This window comes from Macaca thibetana, chromosome 15 (assembly GCF_024542745.1).
Source record: "Macaca thibetana thibetana isolate TM-01 chromosome 15, ASM2454274v1, whole genome shotgun sequence".
Classification (NCBI taxonomy): Eukaryota; Metazoa; Chordata; class Mammalia; order Primates; family Cercopithecidae; genus Macaca; species Macaca thibetana.
In genome coordinates this window covers 17,924,604-17,943,231 of record NC_065592.1, presented here as the reverse complement: position 1 = coordinate 17,943,231, position 18,628 = coordinate 17,924,604, and the positions used below count along the sequence as shown (strand labels likewise).

Below are 18,628 nucleotides of genomic sequence, written 5' to 3'. Positions count from 1 at the left end.
GACTCTCTGCTTCATATTATAGTGCCCTGTTGCTGTGTTCTCACATTGTCGGGGGTGTGAACAAGCTCCCTTGGGCTTCTTGTATAATATAAAAGCACTAATCCCATTTTTGAAGGCAAAGCCCATATGATGTAATCACCTCTCAAAAACCCTACCTATTAAGATAATCACCTTGGGGGTTAGGTGTCAACGTATGAATTTAGAGAGTGACACAAACATTCAGAGCATAACACTCATCTATATATGAAGTGAGTTTGTTTTACAGGCACCATACTGTTGGGTCTTGCTTTTGTCTAAATGTTTCTGCCTTTTAATTGGATTGTTTTGACCATTTACATTTAATGTAATTACTGATATATTTAAATCTGTTGCCTTGTTTCCTATTTGTACCATCTATTCTTTTTTTCCTGCCTTCTTCTGGACTGAGTATTTTTTTATGATTCCATTTTGTCTCCTATTGACTTATTAGCTCTATCTCTTTTTTGCTCTAGGGCAGGGATTGGCAAACTTTCTACAAAGGAGCAGATCAAAAGTATTTTAGGCTTTGTAGGCCATATGGCTCTATTGCAACTGTTCAGCTCTGCTGTTGTAGCAGAACTATCTGTGTGAGATGGCTGTTTACAAAAACAGGCAATGGTCCAGATTTGGCCCTCACCCTGAGGCTGTAATGACAGGGAGTCTGTCATTGTCTTTGTTCCTCTGTACTTTATGTATCTGTTTTCCCTGGCTGTTTGTAAGATACTTTTTTCTTTTTTTTTAAATCACTGGTTGTCAGTAGTTTGATTGTGATGTTCATTGGTGTGGTTTTCTTCTAGTTTCTTGGGTCTTGGGTTGTATGTCTGCAGTCCCACCTCCCCGCATTTCTTTCTCTGGGATTCCTAGCACACGTGCATTAGGCCGACTCATATTGTCCTGTATATCACTGATGCTGTGTTATCTTCTTCATTTTTCTTCTGTTTTTTGTCTTTGATAGTTTCTATGACTATGTCTTCAAGTTTGCTAATTATTTCTTCTTCAGTGTGTAACCTGCTATTAATCTGATCCAGTATTTTTTCACTGCAGATAATTATATTTTTCACCTCTTAGAATTTCCATTTTGCTTTAAATTCCATCAGTTTTAATTCTCATTGTGCTTTTACTTCTATTTTCTGAAACATGTAGAATGTATTTATAATACCTTGTTGTTTTCATGTCCTTGTCTAATTCTATCATCTGTGACATCTGAGTCTGTTTTTACTGATTTATTTTCCACCTGCTTACGAGTTTTTCTACTTCTCTCTGTATACTTAGTAATTTTTGGTTGGATGCCAGGCATTGTGAATCTTACAGTTAGGTGCTGAATGTTTTTGTGTCCCTTTAAATCCTTTCTGGGGGCTTTGTTCTGGGAGACAGTGAGGTTACTTGGAATCTGTTCAATCCTCTCGGGGTTTCCTTTTAAGTTTTGTTAGGCTGCGTCCTGCAGAGCCTTTAGTCTTGGCCTAACGTGGCCCTGCTGCTGAGGGGGTTTCCTTCCACGGTCCTCTGTGATTCCCAGTGTTAGTGCGTCACTCCACTCTTGCTGGTACAACATGAACTGCTTCTGGGATTGTTTTGTGTTCTCCTTTCTGATGGTTCTTGCCTAGCCTGGTAATTTTCTCATCTGCGTGCAGATATTATTCAGTCAGAGACACAAGGGGAACCCCCATTTGGGAGCTGTGTGGAGTTTATCTCTGCCTCTTGCTCCTCTCTAGCTGTCTGCCCTGCAAGTCCCACACTTTGACCTTCCTGACCTGCCTGTCTCCTCAGCTCAGTGAGGCTGCTGACTCTGCCTTCCCTCTGCTTCCAGGCCATTCACTGGGCTCACCTTGTTGGTTTCCGTTCTCCTAGAAATTATTGTACTGCATTGCCTATATTATGTCCAGATTTCTGGTTTGTTTGGTTTTTAATAAAGAGATGGGGTCCCGCCATGTTACCCAGGCTGGTCTTGAATTCCTAGCCTCAAGTGATCCACCCTCCTTGGCCTCCCAAAGTGCTGAGATTATAGGCGTGAGCCAATGTGCCTGGCCCTATTTGTTTTTAAGATGAGGGTAAATACAGTCTCCTTCCAATCTAATTTTCCTTAACAAAACTAATACCCTCCCCACACCCCACACCCAGCACAAGCTTTCCTCAGAGTGGTACCTTCCTGTATTGGGGAACCTGCCCCGAGGGTCCCCCCCTGCCACCACTCCTCCTGGTTAGTGCTCCCTGAACTGCTGCCCTGCTGCCCCCATTACAGTCCCATGCCCGGCACTGTGGCCCCCTGTGTGTCTGCTGTGAGTGGGCCAAGGGCTTGCCCAGGGTGCGGTGGCTGCTCTGGGCTGGAGGAGTCAAGAGGGCAGGGATGGCGAGAAGCCTTGGGAGTGGAGGGCTCATCTGAGAAGAGTGTGCAGAACAAGGAGAATGGATGCTGAGGCCAAAGCCCTGTGGAACCCCCATGTCCAGGGGCAGACAGGACAAGGCATCTGAGACAGGCAGACCCAGAGAGTGTGGAATCCCAAAGCCAAAGGAGAGTGGGAAGGTGGGAGTGCCCAGCAGTGAGAGTGTCTCAGGAGCCAGCCAGGTGGGGCCGGGGGGGCTCCCAGGGAGGGAGCAGCAGGACAGAGCCAGCCTCCTGCCCACTGAGCTTCTGCAGATGGTGCCCCCCAGCCTCTGCTCATTGTCCTACCTGCACACCGGTCCTTCAGATGTCTCCTACCGATGTGCCACCTCCCAGCCCACCCTCCAGGAAAAGTCACTGCTTTCTGCTCTTTGTTCCAGGGACCTGAGCTTTCCACTAGAGCAGCTGCTCCATGCAGGGTGTAGTTAGTTACTCGTGCCTCCTGCCCTGTGAATTCCTTGAGGGAAAGGACTAGAGTTCATTCATCTTGGTACCTCGAGTGCCCAGTGCAGAGTCTGCACAACTTTGTGAAGATGGCAGGGGCAGGGCGGAAAAAGTTCTAGAGCCTTTCAGGGCCTTCATCGTTCCAGCACCTGCCTAGCTCTAGGGGTTTTGAAGATCTAACACCCATTCCCACCCATCTTGGCTCCTAGAAGAACATCGGGAAGGGGGCAGCCCAGGGGCCTCTGGGGCTTTAGGAGCAGCAAGTGTGGGATGTGGAGGTAAGGAAGGAGGCCCAGCAGTGTCAGTTGCTGGGAGTCGGCTGGAAGGCCTCTGTCCCAGGCAAGTATGGGAGGCAAGTCTGTGACCCAAGGAGGGGGTCTCCTAGTGTGTCCCTGCTCTGCGTGGGGTTGATGGGCTTGTTCCCACACCCTCCCCACCTCTGTTGCCTCCAGGGCCAGCCTGACTGTCCCTGTCTCTGGCTATAGGTTGATGTCTGTGGAGGAAGAACTGAAGAAGGACCATGCAGAGATGCAAGCAGCTGTGGACTCCAAACAGAAGATCATTGATGCCCAGGTGGGGGCTCTGGCCCTTTGGTCAGCCACAAGAGTTAAAGGGCCTGGGATTAGGAGGGGGTGACTTGAGCCTCTCCATCGTCAGTCATACCTCACTGCAGACACTGAGGGGAATAAGAAACCAGAATCTCTGCCCTGAGAAGTCAGACCTGTGGTCTTAGTGGGCCACAAGCTCACTGGGACAGGCTGTGAAAGGAGGGAGATAGCTCCTCCCCTGCCGGGGCTGTTGGTGGGTATTGTCTTTCACCAGGACTGCTGACCAAAGAGTGGAAGCTACCAGGAGGGAGGTGGGGTTAGGAGTGATGGCAGACTGGTCAGAGGGAGCAGAGGGACTCTTGTTCACAGCTGTGGCATCCAGGCTGCATTGAGGGGAGACATGAAAGGCTCTCTGGCTCCAGCCTCCTTTACTCAGGGCTGCACTGCTTTCCTTTACTCGCCCAGGAGTAGGCTGGGCCTTGCTCAGACTGTAAACTGCATAGACCAGGAGCGGTGACCTCTCGTGTGTCACGCAGACACATGTGAGCAAGGGTGCCGGCTCCAGGGGCCTCAGGCAGCCCATAGATAGCACCAGAGCTGCTCCATTTGGGATGGTAAGCAGGCAGCGAGGCTGCGTCCATGATGCTGCAGAGGCCTCTGCCCGCCTTCTCTTGCCAACTGCTCGCAGCCTGGAGCCTGCCTGCCCCCCTCATCTCTAGGCCACCCCATTCCTTACTATCCCAGTGCTTGTCGTAGGTACACAAGGCCCTAAGGAGGCCCCTAAGGAGCCTGTCCCATGACCCCCGCTCACACCCCCATTGTCCACAGGAGAAGCGCATTGCCTCGCTGGATGCCGCCAATGCCCGCCTCATGAGTGCCCTGACCCAGCTGAAAGAGAGGTACAGCATGCAAGCCCGTAACGGCATCTCCCCCACCAACCCCACCAAATTGCAGATTACTGAGAACGGCGAGTTCAGAAACAGCAGCAATTGTTAACCTGCCTGAGGAGGGAGGAAGCTACCCAAGGAGAGGGGGACTGTGGTGGCCAAGGGCAGGGTCTCGGCCTGGGGAGGCACCCACGGTTGCAGCCCCAGCGCAGGTGTCAGGAGGCCGAGCCTCCCCTCCCCGCCGCTGTCCAGGAGGTGGCCGCAGAGGGAGCCGCCAGAGACTGAAGCAGCGTGAGGCGAGGTCACCAGCCGCTCCCTGTGGGGTGCGGGCAGAAGAGACTGCACGCTGGGGAGTGGGGACAGCCTGGTGAGGCAGAGGGCCTGCCAAAAACATGTCTGTTGGTTCCTGAAGGTGGCGTGTCCTTGTCCTCCTGGATCTGGCCGAGTGCATGTTCCCCACATCCGTGCCAGGGAGGGGGCTTCTTGGAGGGGGGATTCAAGGACTAGGGGCCTATACCTGTGGCTTCCCCTCACCTCCTTGGGGGGCCCAGGACTCCCTGGCAGCCAAGCCCTGTCCTGTGGGACCTGGCACTTGGTGGATTGGTTGGCAGGCAGGAAGATAGGAGGACACAGGGCAGGAGGTCAGTGTCCCCTGCCTGTCTCCATCCGAAGCACCTGTCACTGCATGCGGCCTATTGGGACCTTCCTGGCTGTGAGGAACTGAGGATTCCTACCCACCCACCCCCTCTGAACCTGTCCCCAGAGCGCCACCTGCCACCTTCTTCCCTGCCTTAGTTGTATTGCCAGATAGACCCAGTGAGGGCCATGGCTTTTTCTTGTGAGCTCTTATCCCTGTGGGGAGGACCCACAGCTTCCCACACTTCCCACACAGGCCCAGGCTGATGCTCTAGGGCTCCCAGAAGCCAAAGATCTGAGTGGATCTGGCCAGATGGCTCTGAGCACTGTATCTGCCTTCTCCTGGGGCCCAGCACACCCAGGGCACAGTGGCCCTGTAGGGAGTGCCACCTGGTGCTCACCCTGAGAGAAAAGGTGATCCTTCCTCTGAGTGATGGTTTAAAAAAAGATTCTAACGCCTGCAGGCCCTGAGAAGGTGGATAACTGTGATTTTTTTTCCTTTCACAGTATGCATTAGAAACAAAAGCCCGCTTGCTCGCTTGCTGGAACACAGGGGCCTTTTAAGTTGAGCGTGCGCACTGCATGGGAAATAGCGGCCCTGGAGGATGTTAGACTTGCTCCCTCTCCAAGACAGCAGCAGCCTGCACCCAGCCCCGTGTGTGCAGCCGGCCTCCTCCTCACCCTTCCCGGCCCCCGGCCAAGGACCCAGGCGCTGCATACAGGGGAGGGGCGCACCCCACAGCTGGGGCAGGTTTTCCTCAGCTCTAGGCTGTTCCGTAGCTTATCTGCCCCTCCCCCACTTTCAAGACAGATGAGCAGGAGCTTGGGTCTCTCTCGGCCCCTGTCTGTTCCCAGCCCCTGCAGATTCTGAGCAAGGGCCCTGGGTAACAAGGGTGGAAGTGGGGCCTTTGCCAGCAGAACCAAGGCAGGGTGAGCTGCAGGAACCACCCCACTGCCCCTGCAGCTGGAATGTGCCACAGAGGCCCCACCGGAAGGGTGGATGTGCTGGAGGGGTGGCCCAGAGCCATACTGCATCCACCCTGAGCTCAGGGACAGGTGACAGCAGCTGCTCTGGGAAGGGGCTCTTAGATGTAACCTACAATTCAGTTAGGCTAGAGACAGATGCTGGTGGAGGGAGGGCTGGGCCACCAGGGGTCACAGACCACAGGAAGATGGGAGGCAGGAGCAGAGGCCCTGCCCCCACCCCTTCCTGCCCCACTCCTGTCTTGTCCCCACCCATGCGCCTTCGTGCCTGAGACCAGGGTGACCACACAGGCAGGGCCTGGCTCCGATCTCATCCTCCCACTGCCCAGTGAGCCCTGCCCTCCTCTCCCCAGCCCCCTCCCACCGCTGCCTCGTAGAGTGACCTCGGACAGAGCCTCCTTAGCAATATGGGGAGGCTCCCAGGGCCTGGACAGGTGGGCTCGGAGGCCACCCGCTGTGGCCGGTGCCAGCTGCCCTTGCAGGGGTGGGTGAGCTCTCAGGCCGAGAGCCTTATTTACCTAGTGCAAAAACTGTAAAAGTGTACAGACTCTTCACAGATTTTTATCTTAATTGCAAGTCTGCCGATTTTGTAAATGTTCTTGGTGTTTGACTGTAATGTAACTATCTCACCTAATGTTTGTACATATCCTTTGGTCCTGGTGCTGCCGAGGGCTGGCCGGGACTGCTGCTCTCCCAAGGGTTTTATTTTATTTCTGAATCTAGAGAACAGTATTGGGCAGGAGGAAGAGGCTTGAGGTCTGCAGGGGTTGTTTTCCCTACCTGTGGCATTTATGTGTTGGCTTTGCAGCTGCTGTCTGGGTAGCGGCTGCTGGGGTGCTTTCACTGGGCCAGTCAACAGGGGCTCCTGCCCGGGCCACAGAGAACCTGAGTTCCCAGGAGCTGGGCCCTGCCTGCAGCCAGGGATGGGATTGCCAGAGGCCCTGGAGGGAAGGACAGTCCCTGCTGGGGAAAAACACAGCCCTGGGGCCCCCTGGTCACTGAGACTCAGCCTCTGCTGGAAAAAGCCACGCCCTCCCCGCTAGCACAGAGGCCTGACTGACTTTTTTGCTTAACTTCCATGTTCTGGGTGATGGAAACTGCCAAACCTCCTGTCAGTGAGGACTCTTTCCAACTGCCCAGAGAGTGGGGGTGGAGGACCGAGGCTACAGTTCCACACGCCCCGGTCCCCCAGAGCATCTGCCCCAAGTACACCTCCCGTTGCGCCCCGCACAACTGCGGGAGCCAGACTCTCCAGGGAAACAGCCCCTCTTTTCTACACACTCAGCCACAAAGCCCCCCAGCCCCCACACCGCGTCCCAGCTCCCCTCTTTTGTAAGTATGTGAAAAGGAAAAAATGCAAACATTGGAGTTTGGGCTGGAGCTCCTCCCTCCAGCTGCGACTTTTAACTATGTAATAATGTACAGAGGAAGCTGTTGGTGTTCTAAGACTCTGTGTGGCTGTGCAATTTCTGTACATTTGCAATTAGAAATATTAAAGATTTATTTAGCTATTTTAAGCCTGACTCGTGTCTCCATTCAGCTGTGTGATGTTACAGGGGTGACCCTGAGTCCGGAGTGGACGCTGGCCTTTATCAAGAGGACCCCAGCATCTGGTTCACTCTGGTGGCAGTCATGGGCAAGGGATACCCCTAAAGCCAGTGGTGGTGGTCTGGCCAGCTTGGCTCACTGGGTGATCTGGGATCGCCCCTCCTCCTCTGAGTTGGGGGGTCTCTGCACCAGGCAGTAGAGCAGTTGTCCTCTTAAAGGCTCTCCCTTGACTCTGACATGTTTGGAAGAGAAGTCTTCGCTGGCCCCACCACCTCCTGGGAGATAGGGCGGCCCCAGCACCTTCACTGCAGCACACACTGGCTCTTGGCAGGCGCTGCATTTAAGTGCTTTCGCATCCACTGACATCTGGCTCTGGGAGGGAAGAGACCAGGGAGAAGAGGTTGGCCCAGGTCCCAGCAAGTCGTGGCAGGGCTGAACTAAACATTTCCAAGCTTTCAACACCTTGAAAGTCAGACTCAGGCTCTCCCAACACGGCCCACCTGAAAGGCTGAACCCAGGCCCTTGTTGGGAAGTAACGAGCCCCCAAGCCCCTTCAGCTGCCACCTGTACAGAGAACCTTACAGCCCTGGGTCCTGCCCTGCGTCTTCAGCATACCAGGATCTGGTCTTTCACACGGTAACTCCAGATGCTCCAAGGGACAGGTCCTAGTCCCAGCCCTAGCCCAAACCCCTCAGAACCAGACACTGCCTGGGCCGAACTTCTGCTGGGGGCAAGGATACCTCTGGTCAAAAAGTCAGATGGAGCTCCGGGTCTGTCACCTAGACAGGTGCCTCTGGCTCTATTCAGGGATTGGGCCCCAGAGAGAAGCCTCGGGCTGTCCCTGTTCTTGCCCCTGCAGCCAGCTGGAAGCAAGTAGAGCAGAGCCACACACTGGAGCAGGGCTGTACCGTCACCCTCGCCAGTGGCCCCTGTGTCTCACCTCCCACCCTCCAGCACCCTGGCTTCTCAGGCTGTCCATCTCTAGTCTCCTGTGAGGACCCCTTCCCTCCGCTTGAGCCAGCCACTCCTGGGCCCACCCTGGGCTGCTGTCACCTCTGACCTCCTAGGAAAGTGTCATCCATGCTGCTCACAGTGGGCACAGCTGCCAAGCCGCCTCTGCTCATCCCCCACATCAGCACCGGTCTGTAGACCGGCCCCTTTTCTCGCCAATCCGTGTGTTCTCTCTGCCTTCCCCCACCAAGCCTAGACCCTGTGGGCTCCCTCCTCAGTCCCTCTCTTGACAATATTCCTTGACCACTTCGGCCCTAGGTCCACCCAACAGCCACAATCTCCAGGCCACCAAGCACTGCAGGAGAAAACTGAAAAACACCCCAGTTCTGACTGCCCTGTGGGTCCGTTCCCATCTCCATTCTCAGCTAGGCCTCCCTCTCATTCTCCACCCCAATTAATCCAAACTTCTACCTCTTTTCAGATCTCCTAGCCAGCCAACTGGCCCTTCTCTGAGCCCTGCCTCCTCCCACACTGGGAGACCCTCCGCCACCCCGTCTCCCCAGGCCGACCACCAGCATAGCTACCCCACCCCTCAGCAGCGGCAGGAGAGGAGGCAACCTGTTTCTTCCCAAGCCGCCCCTAGCCAGTTCCTGCATCCCTGCCTTTTGCTGCCTCCGTGGCCTCAACCTCCAGCCTGCCCCGCCCACACCCTGCTCTCCCACAGCGTTTTAAAGTGCTAGGTCTCCACTTGCTCCAGGCTGTCTGCTTTTCTCTCCTTCAGCCAAGCTTCTTAAATGAATACTGCCTGCAGCGGCCTGCCATCTCCACAGCCTCAACCCTTATTCTCCCCTCGCCCGTCAAAACCTGACTTTGACCTCCCGCTCCTCCACCGCCCCATTGCTTCTGCACTGCTGTCCCATCCCTGGGCTCAGGGACCGCCATCCCTTTGCTGGGGAGATGCTCATAAAGGACACAGAACTCAAGGAGACAGCAATGAATGGGACAAAGAAATCATTTGATGTTGATAGGAGGCATTTATTTTACTCTCATACTTGTATAAATGTAAGGGGTACAGGTGCAATTTTGTTGCATGGATATATTGCATAGAGGCAGAAGTTGGACTTTTAGTGTATCCATCACCCAAATAGTGTACATTCGCCCATTAAGTAAATTCTCATTACCCACCCCCCTTCCACCTCTCCACCCTTCTGAGGCTCCAGTGCTTACCATTTCACACTCCATGTGTACGCATTATTTTGCTTCCATTTATAAGACAGAAAATGCCATATTTGACTTTCTGAGTTGTTTCCGATAGCAGGAATTTATAATGAAGACACAAAAGGCATGAACTTCTATTTGTGGATAAAACAGCATCAACTAGAAAGCAAACTGCTGGAAATGCAAAGGAAGAAATTGACAGAAACAATTGCATTTGAGACTAACACACTACTAGTATTAGTTTATTACAGATCAAGGAGGCAAAAAAATAAGAACCAAGAGGATTTTAATAATTAATAAGGTTTAGTAACCTGGGATGCATCAAGCTCTTATCCTAGAGAGAGCACACCCTTTTTTCAATTATAATTTGGAACACTACCCGAAGCTGACTGTATACTGAGGTATGAAGAAAACCTTAGAAAGTTACCCAAAGAACAAATTCGGGCTACATTCTGTGTCTTGAAGCAAAAACAAAGAAAAATCCCAAAACCCAGAGATTGGTAATAAATGTTGAATTTTTTAAAACTACCATCAATAAGTTTAAAAAAAAATATTGAATCAATAGATTCAAAAAGAAATTTGTCTTCTAATTGAACCAGAAGTATTGGTACATTGACCACATGCATTTCTCTCCTTTCCTCCGCAAACCACTATACTGACAGAAAAGAAATAAAAGGGTTTTCCTCTGTAAGGACAAAATTAATTTGGGAGATAAGAGAATTTGGAAAACTTTGGCAGATGGAAGGGGATGAAGGAAGGAAGGAGTGAAGGCAAATTTAGCAGAGCAGAGGGAGAAACCAACCGGAAATGAGCTTATCAGGTCCCAAGGAACCCCCAGAGGCTCAGCAGTGGGAGGTCCCCCGGTGTGTTTCCAGGTGGGGGGCAGGGGAGGAGTCGGGGGAGGTACACTAGGCCAGAAACATGGGGATCAGAGCCCAGCCTCCTCTCGCTCCTCTGCACAGCCAGGAAACTACTCTTTCCCACTCATCTCCTTGTAAGGGACTGGACATTTAGTCTCTGGAGAAATGGAGCCAGGTATACTCGGGACCTGGGGACTCAAGGCAAAGCAGAGGGCTCTGTGAGGGTGGGGCTGCCAGCAATAATGTTCCTCTCCATCCCCCGCAGCCCCATCGCTGCTCCCAAAGTGCCCAGGGCCATGTGTCCAGCCCTCAGGGAGCTGATTGGAACATTCTTTGGAAAAACCAGCTCCCAGGTATATACCCCACCTGAGTCACCGTCTGAGCATCCCATGGTGGCACCCACCAGTCAACATGCCCTGCACACACACACACACACACACACACACACACACACACACGAAGAACACAGACAGTTGAGGACTCCCCAGACCGTTGAGGAAAGCTTGCAGGGTAAAAAGAAGAGGCCAACTCAACCAGCCTGTAAAAGGAAACAGAGGCAATGCAGGGAAGAGATGAGCCTTAAAAAAATAATCCACAACTAGCAGGACACAGTGGCTCCCGCCTGTAATCCCAGCACTTTGGGAGGCCGAGGCAGGTGGATCACCTAAGGTCAAGAGTTTGAGACCAGCCTGGCCAACATGTCGAAACCCTGTCTCTACTAAAAGTGCAAAAATTAGCCGGGCGTGGTGGTGCACACCTGTAGTCCTAGCTCCTCAGGAGGCTGAGGAACAAGAATCACTTGGACCCAGGAGGCAAAATTTGCAATGAGATCATGCCACTGCACTGCACTCCAGCCTGGGTGACAGAGAGAGACTCCATCGCAAAAAAAAAAAATAAATAAATTAAAAAAAAAAAATTTTTATATATATATATCTATCTCACAGTAGGATGCTGGAATGACAGCCTGCCTTCCTCTTACCTTAGTTCCAACTTTGGGGTTGCTTTTTTTCTTAATACTCCTTGACAATATGCCATAGTCTCAAACCCCAAAGCCTTGGTGGCCTGGCAGGAAATGAGTGACTGAAGCAGCCCTGCTTGAGATGACACCCAGACCCAGTGTCAGGAGACATCAAGGAGGGGTGCAGACTAGAGGGAATTGAAAACATACGCCCTTACTAAAGGCAGCAGGGAACCTTTGCTATGGATTTACATACCATCCATTCTCTGTGACTCCTCCATTTCTATACCTAGCCCCACCACGCCCCAAGCTGCAGGTTCACAGGGCTGAATGCCCACTTGGATAGTTCACAGGCATCAAACTTGTTACGTCTGAAATGGAGCCCTTAACTTTTCTGACCCCTGAACCTGTTCCTCCTCCCGTCTTCCAATCCGAACCAACCCCGAAACACTGCTCCACTCTCCTCCCCATTGCTCCAGCCAAAAGCCAAGCGTGACTTCTAGATTCTTGCACATTAAAAAGTATTTATAGGTCTGGAACAATGTTCATGATACATTGTGGGTGAAAAGCAAGCAGTAGATCAGTATGTCCCATTCCTTTAAGGAAAAATACAAAAATTACATTACATATAATAAATTACATAGAAGAACGATGTGGACGCAGATGCATTACCCCGTTCATGGCAATTTCCTCTGGGTCGTGGGGCTCAGCAGGATAGGGAAGGAGGACTCACATTTTCTACTTTATATTCTTTAGTATTGCTTGAATATTTTACAACCAGTTTTTGTTTCTCATTTTGATATGGAGCCGTTTAAAAATAAATAAAACATACCCATATAATGAAACACTATGCCGCCATTAAATTTGTAGAAGAATAATAAATGACATTGAAAGATGCTAATAATATAATTAAGTGTAAAAGCTGATAACAGAATTGTATTTGCAGGAGGATTCTAGTTTAGTTTTTAACCTATATTTGCAAAATCGGGTCTGGATTAGGAGAGAGTAGAGTGTCGGTAAGAGCTTGAGCTTGGGGAGAAAGGGGATGTGGATGTTGAGTCTTAATGGCTGTTGATTAGCCACAGAGTCCTAGGCAAATTGGGAAAGCCTCTAAGTCTCAGTTTTCTCTTCTGTAAAATGGGGATAACATTATCTACCATAGAGAGGTCTTCTGTAAGGATTTGGAAATAATGCTTGTCAACCCTCTACTTAGCACAGTTATTGACATATAAATAATGTGTGTGTGGCTGGGCGTGGTGGCTCAAGCCTATAATCCCAGCACTTTGGAGGCCGAGACGGGCAGATCACGAAGTCAGGAGATCGAGACCATCCTGGCTAACCCGGTGAAACACTGTCTCTACTAAAAAAAGATACAAAAAAACTAGCCAGGCGAGGTGGCTACTAGCCTGTAGTCCCAGCTACTCAGGAGGCTGAGGCAGGAGAATGGCGTAAGCCCGGGAGGCAGAGCTTGCAGTGAGCTGAGATCCGGCCACTGCACTCCAGCCTGGGTGACAGAGCGAGACTCCATCTCAAAAACATAAATAAATAAATAAATAAATAAATAAATAAATAAAATGTGTGACCTATAAGATTAATAATAATTTTCTAATAAAATCACAACACTTTGATATATATCTTATGATATAAATCACAAATAAATATCATAAGCTATATATCTGATATGTACCTTATTAAGATACATATCAAAGTGATAACAAGACATTGATCTAGGGATAGTGAGATAATAAATGACTTTATTTCCTCTTTGCTTAATTTTTTTCATTAACATACTGTTGCTTTTGTAATAAAAACATGTTGAAAAAGATTATCTCAAGCCAATATTTGTATTCAACATCATATTCAATATCCTTAAGAGCAAAACATAAGAGACAGTCTCAATGAGGTAAGAAACAAGACTTGGATGCAGGCCTCTGCCACATTTCAATGCCAAAAGGCAGGAAATTAATTATGGTTATTGGGAAAGAGAGGCAAAAGATGGAATTGTCTTCCTAGACTTTTCCAACAGAAAAATGGCCCCTTTTAGGTAAAGTGGCTGAATACACAATAAATATACAAAATTGAGATTGCTTCCCCAGATACCAGTTGGTGCCTGTTAGCAAGATTGCAGAGGGTAGGGGTGGGCTGGTGGTGGCTACCAGGAAAGGTGGGTGGACAGGGGACCGCAAATCTGGACAACCCAGTGAGGGTGCACACACAGTCTGGATGGTCACTAGACCCCTGGCCAAGGTGGAGAGCCTGTCTCCAGTGCACACCCCACAATGCATCCAGACCCTGATCTTATTACCTGATGAATAGTGAAATTATGCTATACAACAGTTTACTTAATTTGTATTAAAACATTCATGTTATGTATTCAAGGTAAGTGTTCAGAATTTATGGTTATTTTTTATAACTCTCTTAGCATTTCTTTATTTTTATATATCCTTAAAACATCCAGAAAACAAATTAGTCTAGGATTCCTGTCCTCTGAGAGGCCCAGCCAATCAGAAACAGAAACAGTCTCTTCCCCAGGGGATGGTAGTCTGACTTTGTCCATGCCCTTCCTGCCTGCCACTGGTACAGTGGAGACGAGGGGATCAGAGGAGCCACTCATCTGAGGTGCAGGATCCCTGAGGAAGCCTGGAATGGGGTCCCTGGGGGCCTACACTTGGTGGTGTCCAGCCTTTGCTGATGTGTGAAGTTTGGCTTCATGTCCATCATGGACTGGCAGGAGGGGGTTCAAACTATGGAGTCAGTAGGTAGGGGTACCCCCCTGGAATTCTGAATTAGGGACCCTGAAGAGTCTCAGGAATACTTTATTTATTTATTTATATTAATTTTTTTTTGAGATGGAGTCTTGCTCTGTCGCCCAGGCTGGAGTGCAGTGGCACAATCTCAGTTCACTGCAACCTCTGCCTCCCAGCTTCAAGCGATTCTCTTGCCTCAGCCTCCCACGTAGCTGGGACTAGAGGCATGTGTTACCACACCTGGCTAATTTTTGTATTTTTAATAGAAATGGGGTTTTGCCATGTTGGCCAGGCTGCTCTCGAACTCCTGACCTCAGGTGATCCGCCTGCCTCGGCCTCCCAAAGTGCTGGGATTACAGGCATGAGCCCAGTCTACTTTTATTTTTTATTTTGTATTTATTTTTATTTATTTTTATTATTATTATTTTTTGAGACGGAATCTCGCTCTGTCGCCCAGGCTGGAGTGCAGTGGCCAGATCTCAGCTCACTGCAAGCTCTGCCTCCTGGGTTTACGCCATTCTCCTGCCTCAGCCTCCCGAGTAACTGGGACTACAGGCGCCCGCCACCTCGCCCGGGTAGTTTTTTGTATTTTTTTTAGTAGAGACGGGGTTTCACGGTGTTAGCCAGGATGGTCTCGATCTCCTGACCTCGTGATCCGCCGGTCTTGGCCTCCCAAAGTGCTGGGATTACAGGCTTGAGCCACCACGCCCGGCCCTACTTTTATTTTTTAAAATGTTCCTAGATATGACCCTCAGTGATAACAATAACAAATGCTTGTGCTAAAGAATACATTTTTAAAACAATAAAACTTGGCTCTCATGCAAATATAAAATGAACATATATTTAGTATTTTTAACTCATTAATTGATGAGGGAACCAGTCAGTTGTCAAAACCAATTCAAAGGAGAATTGAAAGAACCACACTTACATAGGCAATCACAAATGTTGAAACAAATTTACAAATAGATGCAAAATTGATCTCTCCTCAGGGCAATAATCAAGTGCATTCCACCATATACCACTTATTTGCATTTCTGTAATTTTTTTTTTATTTTGGATAAAGAGAATGTGGCACATATACACAATGGAATATTATTCAGCCAGAAAAAAAGAATAGAATCTTGTTGTTTGCATTCCTCTGGATCAGAATCACAAGCACCAGGACCAGTTTTTCATGACTTGCAGAGTTAGAGAGCAGCTCAAAGACAATGAAAGGCAAGTGGTGGATGTTGGACATCCAGTCATCCTCTTCGCCTATTTTATTTTATTTACTTATTGATTTTGAGAAAGGGTCTCGCTCTGTTGCCTGGGCTGGGGTACAGTGGCACGATCTCGGCTTACTATAACCTCTGCCTCCCGGGGTCAAGGGGTCCTCTCACCTCAGCCTCGCAAGTAGCTGGGATTACAGGCATGCACCACCATGCCCAACTAATTTTTCTGATTTTTGGTAGAGACAGGGTTTCACCATGTTGCCCAGGTCAGTTTGGAACTCCTGGGCTCAAGTGATCCACCCACCTTGGCTTCCCAAAGTGCTGGGATTGCAGGCATGAGCCACTGCACCCAGCCTATAAATTTTTTTTTCTTTTTTTCTTTTTTTCTTTTTTTTTGAGACAGAGTCTCGCTCTGTCACCCAGGCTAGAGTGCAGTGGCACCATCTCAGCTCACTGAGAGCTCCGCCTCCCGGGTTCACGCCATTCTCCTGCCTCAGCCTCTCGAGTAGCTGGGACTACATGTGCCCACCACCACGCCCGGCTAATTTTTTTTTTTTTTTTTTTTTTTTTTTTTTTTAGTAGAGGCAGGGTTTCACCGTGTTAGCCAGGATGGTCTCGATCTCCTGACCTCGTGATCCGCCCACCTAGGCCTCCCAAAGTGCTGGGATTACAGGCGTGAGCCACCGAGCCCAGCCATCCAGCCTAGAAATGTTCAAAAAGCCTTTGTTTTGGAAATCATTTCTAACTTACAGTTAAGTTGCTAAAATCAATAGTACCAGGAATACCATGTGCCTTTTACCTATAATCTCCTATTAATTAATATTTTCACCCCCTTTGCTTTATCATTCTTAGTCTGTCTCTTTCCACACACACATGCACACACATACACACACAATTTATTTTCTGAACTGCTTGAAGTTAAGTTACATACATCATAGCCCTAAAGGGGCTAAACACTAAACTAAACACTTCAGTAGTATATTTTTACTAAGATTAGGAGTATTCTCTTACGTAATCTACTTCAGTCAATTTAACATTGGCATATATTTTTATCTACTCTTAACATTCACATTCCAATTTTCTGAGTTGAACCAATAATGTCCTTTTTCAGTAATTTTCCCCTCTAGTACAGGAGGCAGCCTAGGGGCAGGGGTTGCAGTTAGCTGTCATGTCTCTTTAGCCTCTTTTAATCTGGAACATTTTCATAGCCTTTTGTGATCTTTTATGGCATTGACATTTGGGAAGAATACGACCAAGCACACCCACCTTTTTCAAAAATAGAAAGGCATTTGTCTGATGTTTCCTTGGGACTAGTTTTTGGTTCTTCATTCTTAGCCAAAATCCTGCATAGAGCGTACTGAGTCCTCCGAGGAGCACATCTGGAGGCACAAGACAGCAATCTCTCCTTCCTTGGTGATGTTAATTTTGATCACTCGATCAAGGCGTTGTCCAATTTCTTCACTGTATAATTACTGGGGTTTTTTGGTCTTCTTTGCAACTAATAAGCAGTCTGTGGGGAGACACTTTGAGACCATGAAAACATTCTGTTCCTCATCAGAATGTTCCCCTAGATTTAGCAACCATGAATGATTCTTAATTGATCCCATCTTTAATGGGATGGTTGCAAAGATGATTTTCCAACTCTAGCAATCCCTCCATTTCACTGGCTGACTCTCAGAATTCTCTCATCAGCATAGGTCCTCCTTCTCCCCCATGTTCTGATAAATCTATTTACTATTGGTATAGACTCAGATATTTCCATTTTTAAGGGTTTATATTTCATTACTTTATTATTTTGGTGCTCAAATAGTCCTAGATGTTGCCACCGGCAGCCCCTTTTAGCTGCTGACATTTCCCCCAAAGTGCTTTTGACCATTCCTTACTTTCTGGTGTAACAAAATGTCCCAGGCTCACAATGTACCTACCCTGCCCCAGCTCTTGAATTAGTCATTTCTCTGAAAAACCCTGGGGAATGACATTAAGAACCAAGATCTGAGAGCTAGTAGAATGGCCTTTCCTCTTGACCTTGTCAGCAGACAGAACTAGGAAATAAATGCATATATGTACATATACACATCCATGTGCACACAAACGTGCATATACACATTCTACAAATCATGGGTTTGCATCTGTACCTCCAATTCCATGGAACCTGAAGTTTAATACCCACCCCCGGGAAGGTAGCTCCTGCATCAGGCAAATCAGGAAGAACCTGCAAATGCTCATCAGAGGAGGAGAAAGCAACCTGCAGGAGGGAGAGGTGGAGCTGCTCCCTGCTCTCTGCAACAAGCAGGGCACCCTACAGGAATAGATGAGCCCGCTAACCTGCAACACGGGGCAATGGTGAGTCTTGCTTTGCTCCCCATCAGATCATGTCGGAGATGCAGAACCCTCTTAATGGGTCTTAAATAAATCCTGGAGTGGTTCAAGCGATGTTTCATCAATAAACAGGAGTGTGCTGCTAGGAGAAAGGAGCAGGCTGAAAACGAAAACTTGGAAGGAAAGAATGTCATTGCTGATGGTGGACAACAGAATGCATGTGCTGAAAAGTCAAAGCAGTGATCCATTCTAGAACATTGGCTTGAAGTATCCAAGAATAAGGCAAAAGAGAAATAACTGGAAATTAAAGGGACAATAAATAAATGGGAATATGCTCATTCATGATAATAATTCAAGAAAAGCAAATAAAAATAACAAATACCTATATTTTTTTGTCCAGCAATGTTTAGGTAATAGAAACACCAAAAGAATCAACCTAAAGAGAAAAATACATGAGATTTGTTAAAGAACATGTAGGGGCTGGGGTTCCCTCTGCCACTGCATGTCACATCAGATTGCAAATTTTTTTGAGGGGGTGGTGGGTATCTATCACTTCAAGCATTTGTCATTTATTTGTGTTACAAACATTCCAATTATACTCTTAATTTTTTTTTTTAAGATGGAATCCTGCTGTGTCACCCAGGAGTGCAGTGGCGTGATATCAGCTCACTGCAGTTTCTGCCTCCCGGCTTCCAGAGATTCTTCTGCCTCAGCCTCCTGAGTAGCTAGGAGTACAGACACTTGCCACCATTCCCAGCTAATTTTTGTATTTTTAGTAGAGACGGGGTTTCACCATGTTGGCCAGGCTGATCTCGAACTCGGGACCTCAGGTGATCCGTCCTGCCGCGGCCTCCCAAAATGCTAGGATTACAGGCATGAGTCATTGCACCGGGCCTAGTTATTTTTAAATGTACAATAA

At 48.8% G+C, this 18,628-nt stretch overlaps 2 protein-coding genes across 12 annotated transcripts in view; both read left to right on the top strand.

The window, feature by feature from the left end:
* Window positions 1-7,414, top strand: part of DAB2IP (DAB2 interacting protein) — a 216,683-nt gene extending 209,269 nt beyond the window's left edge. For 8 of the 11 annotated variants that reach the window (XM_050761876.1, XM_050761877.1, XM_050761875.1 and 5 more), the window contains 2 exons: window positions 3,328-3,415; window positions 4,219-7,414. In XM_050761876.1, the coding sequence (XP_050617833.1) occupies window positions 3,328-3,415; window positions 4,219-4,386 (256 nt within the window). In that variant the 3' untranslated portion in view covers window positions 4,387-7,414. The remainder of the gene's footprint in view (window positions 1-3,327; window positions 3,416-4,218) is intronic. The other 3 variants (XM_050761879.1, XM_050761880.1, XM_050761878.1) reach the window with 1 other exon arrangement.
* Window positions 1-18,628, top strand: part of MORN5 (MORN repeat containing 5) — a 632,826-nt gene that overhangs the window by 225,389 nt on the left and 388,809 nt on the right. The gene's annotated exons all lie outside the window — the stretch shown is intronic.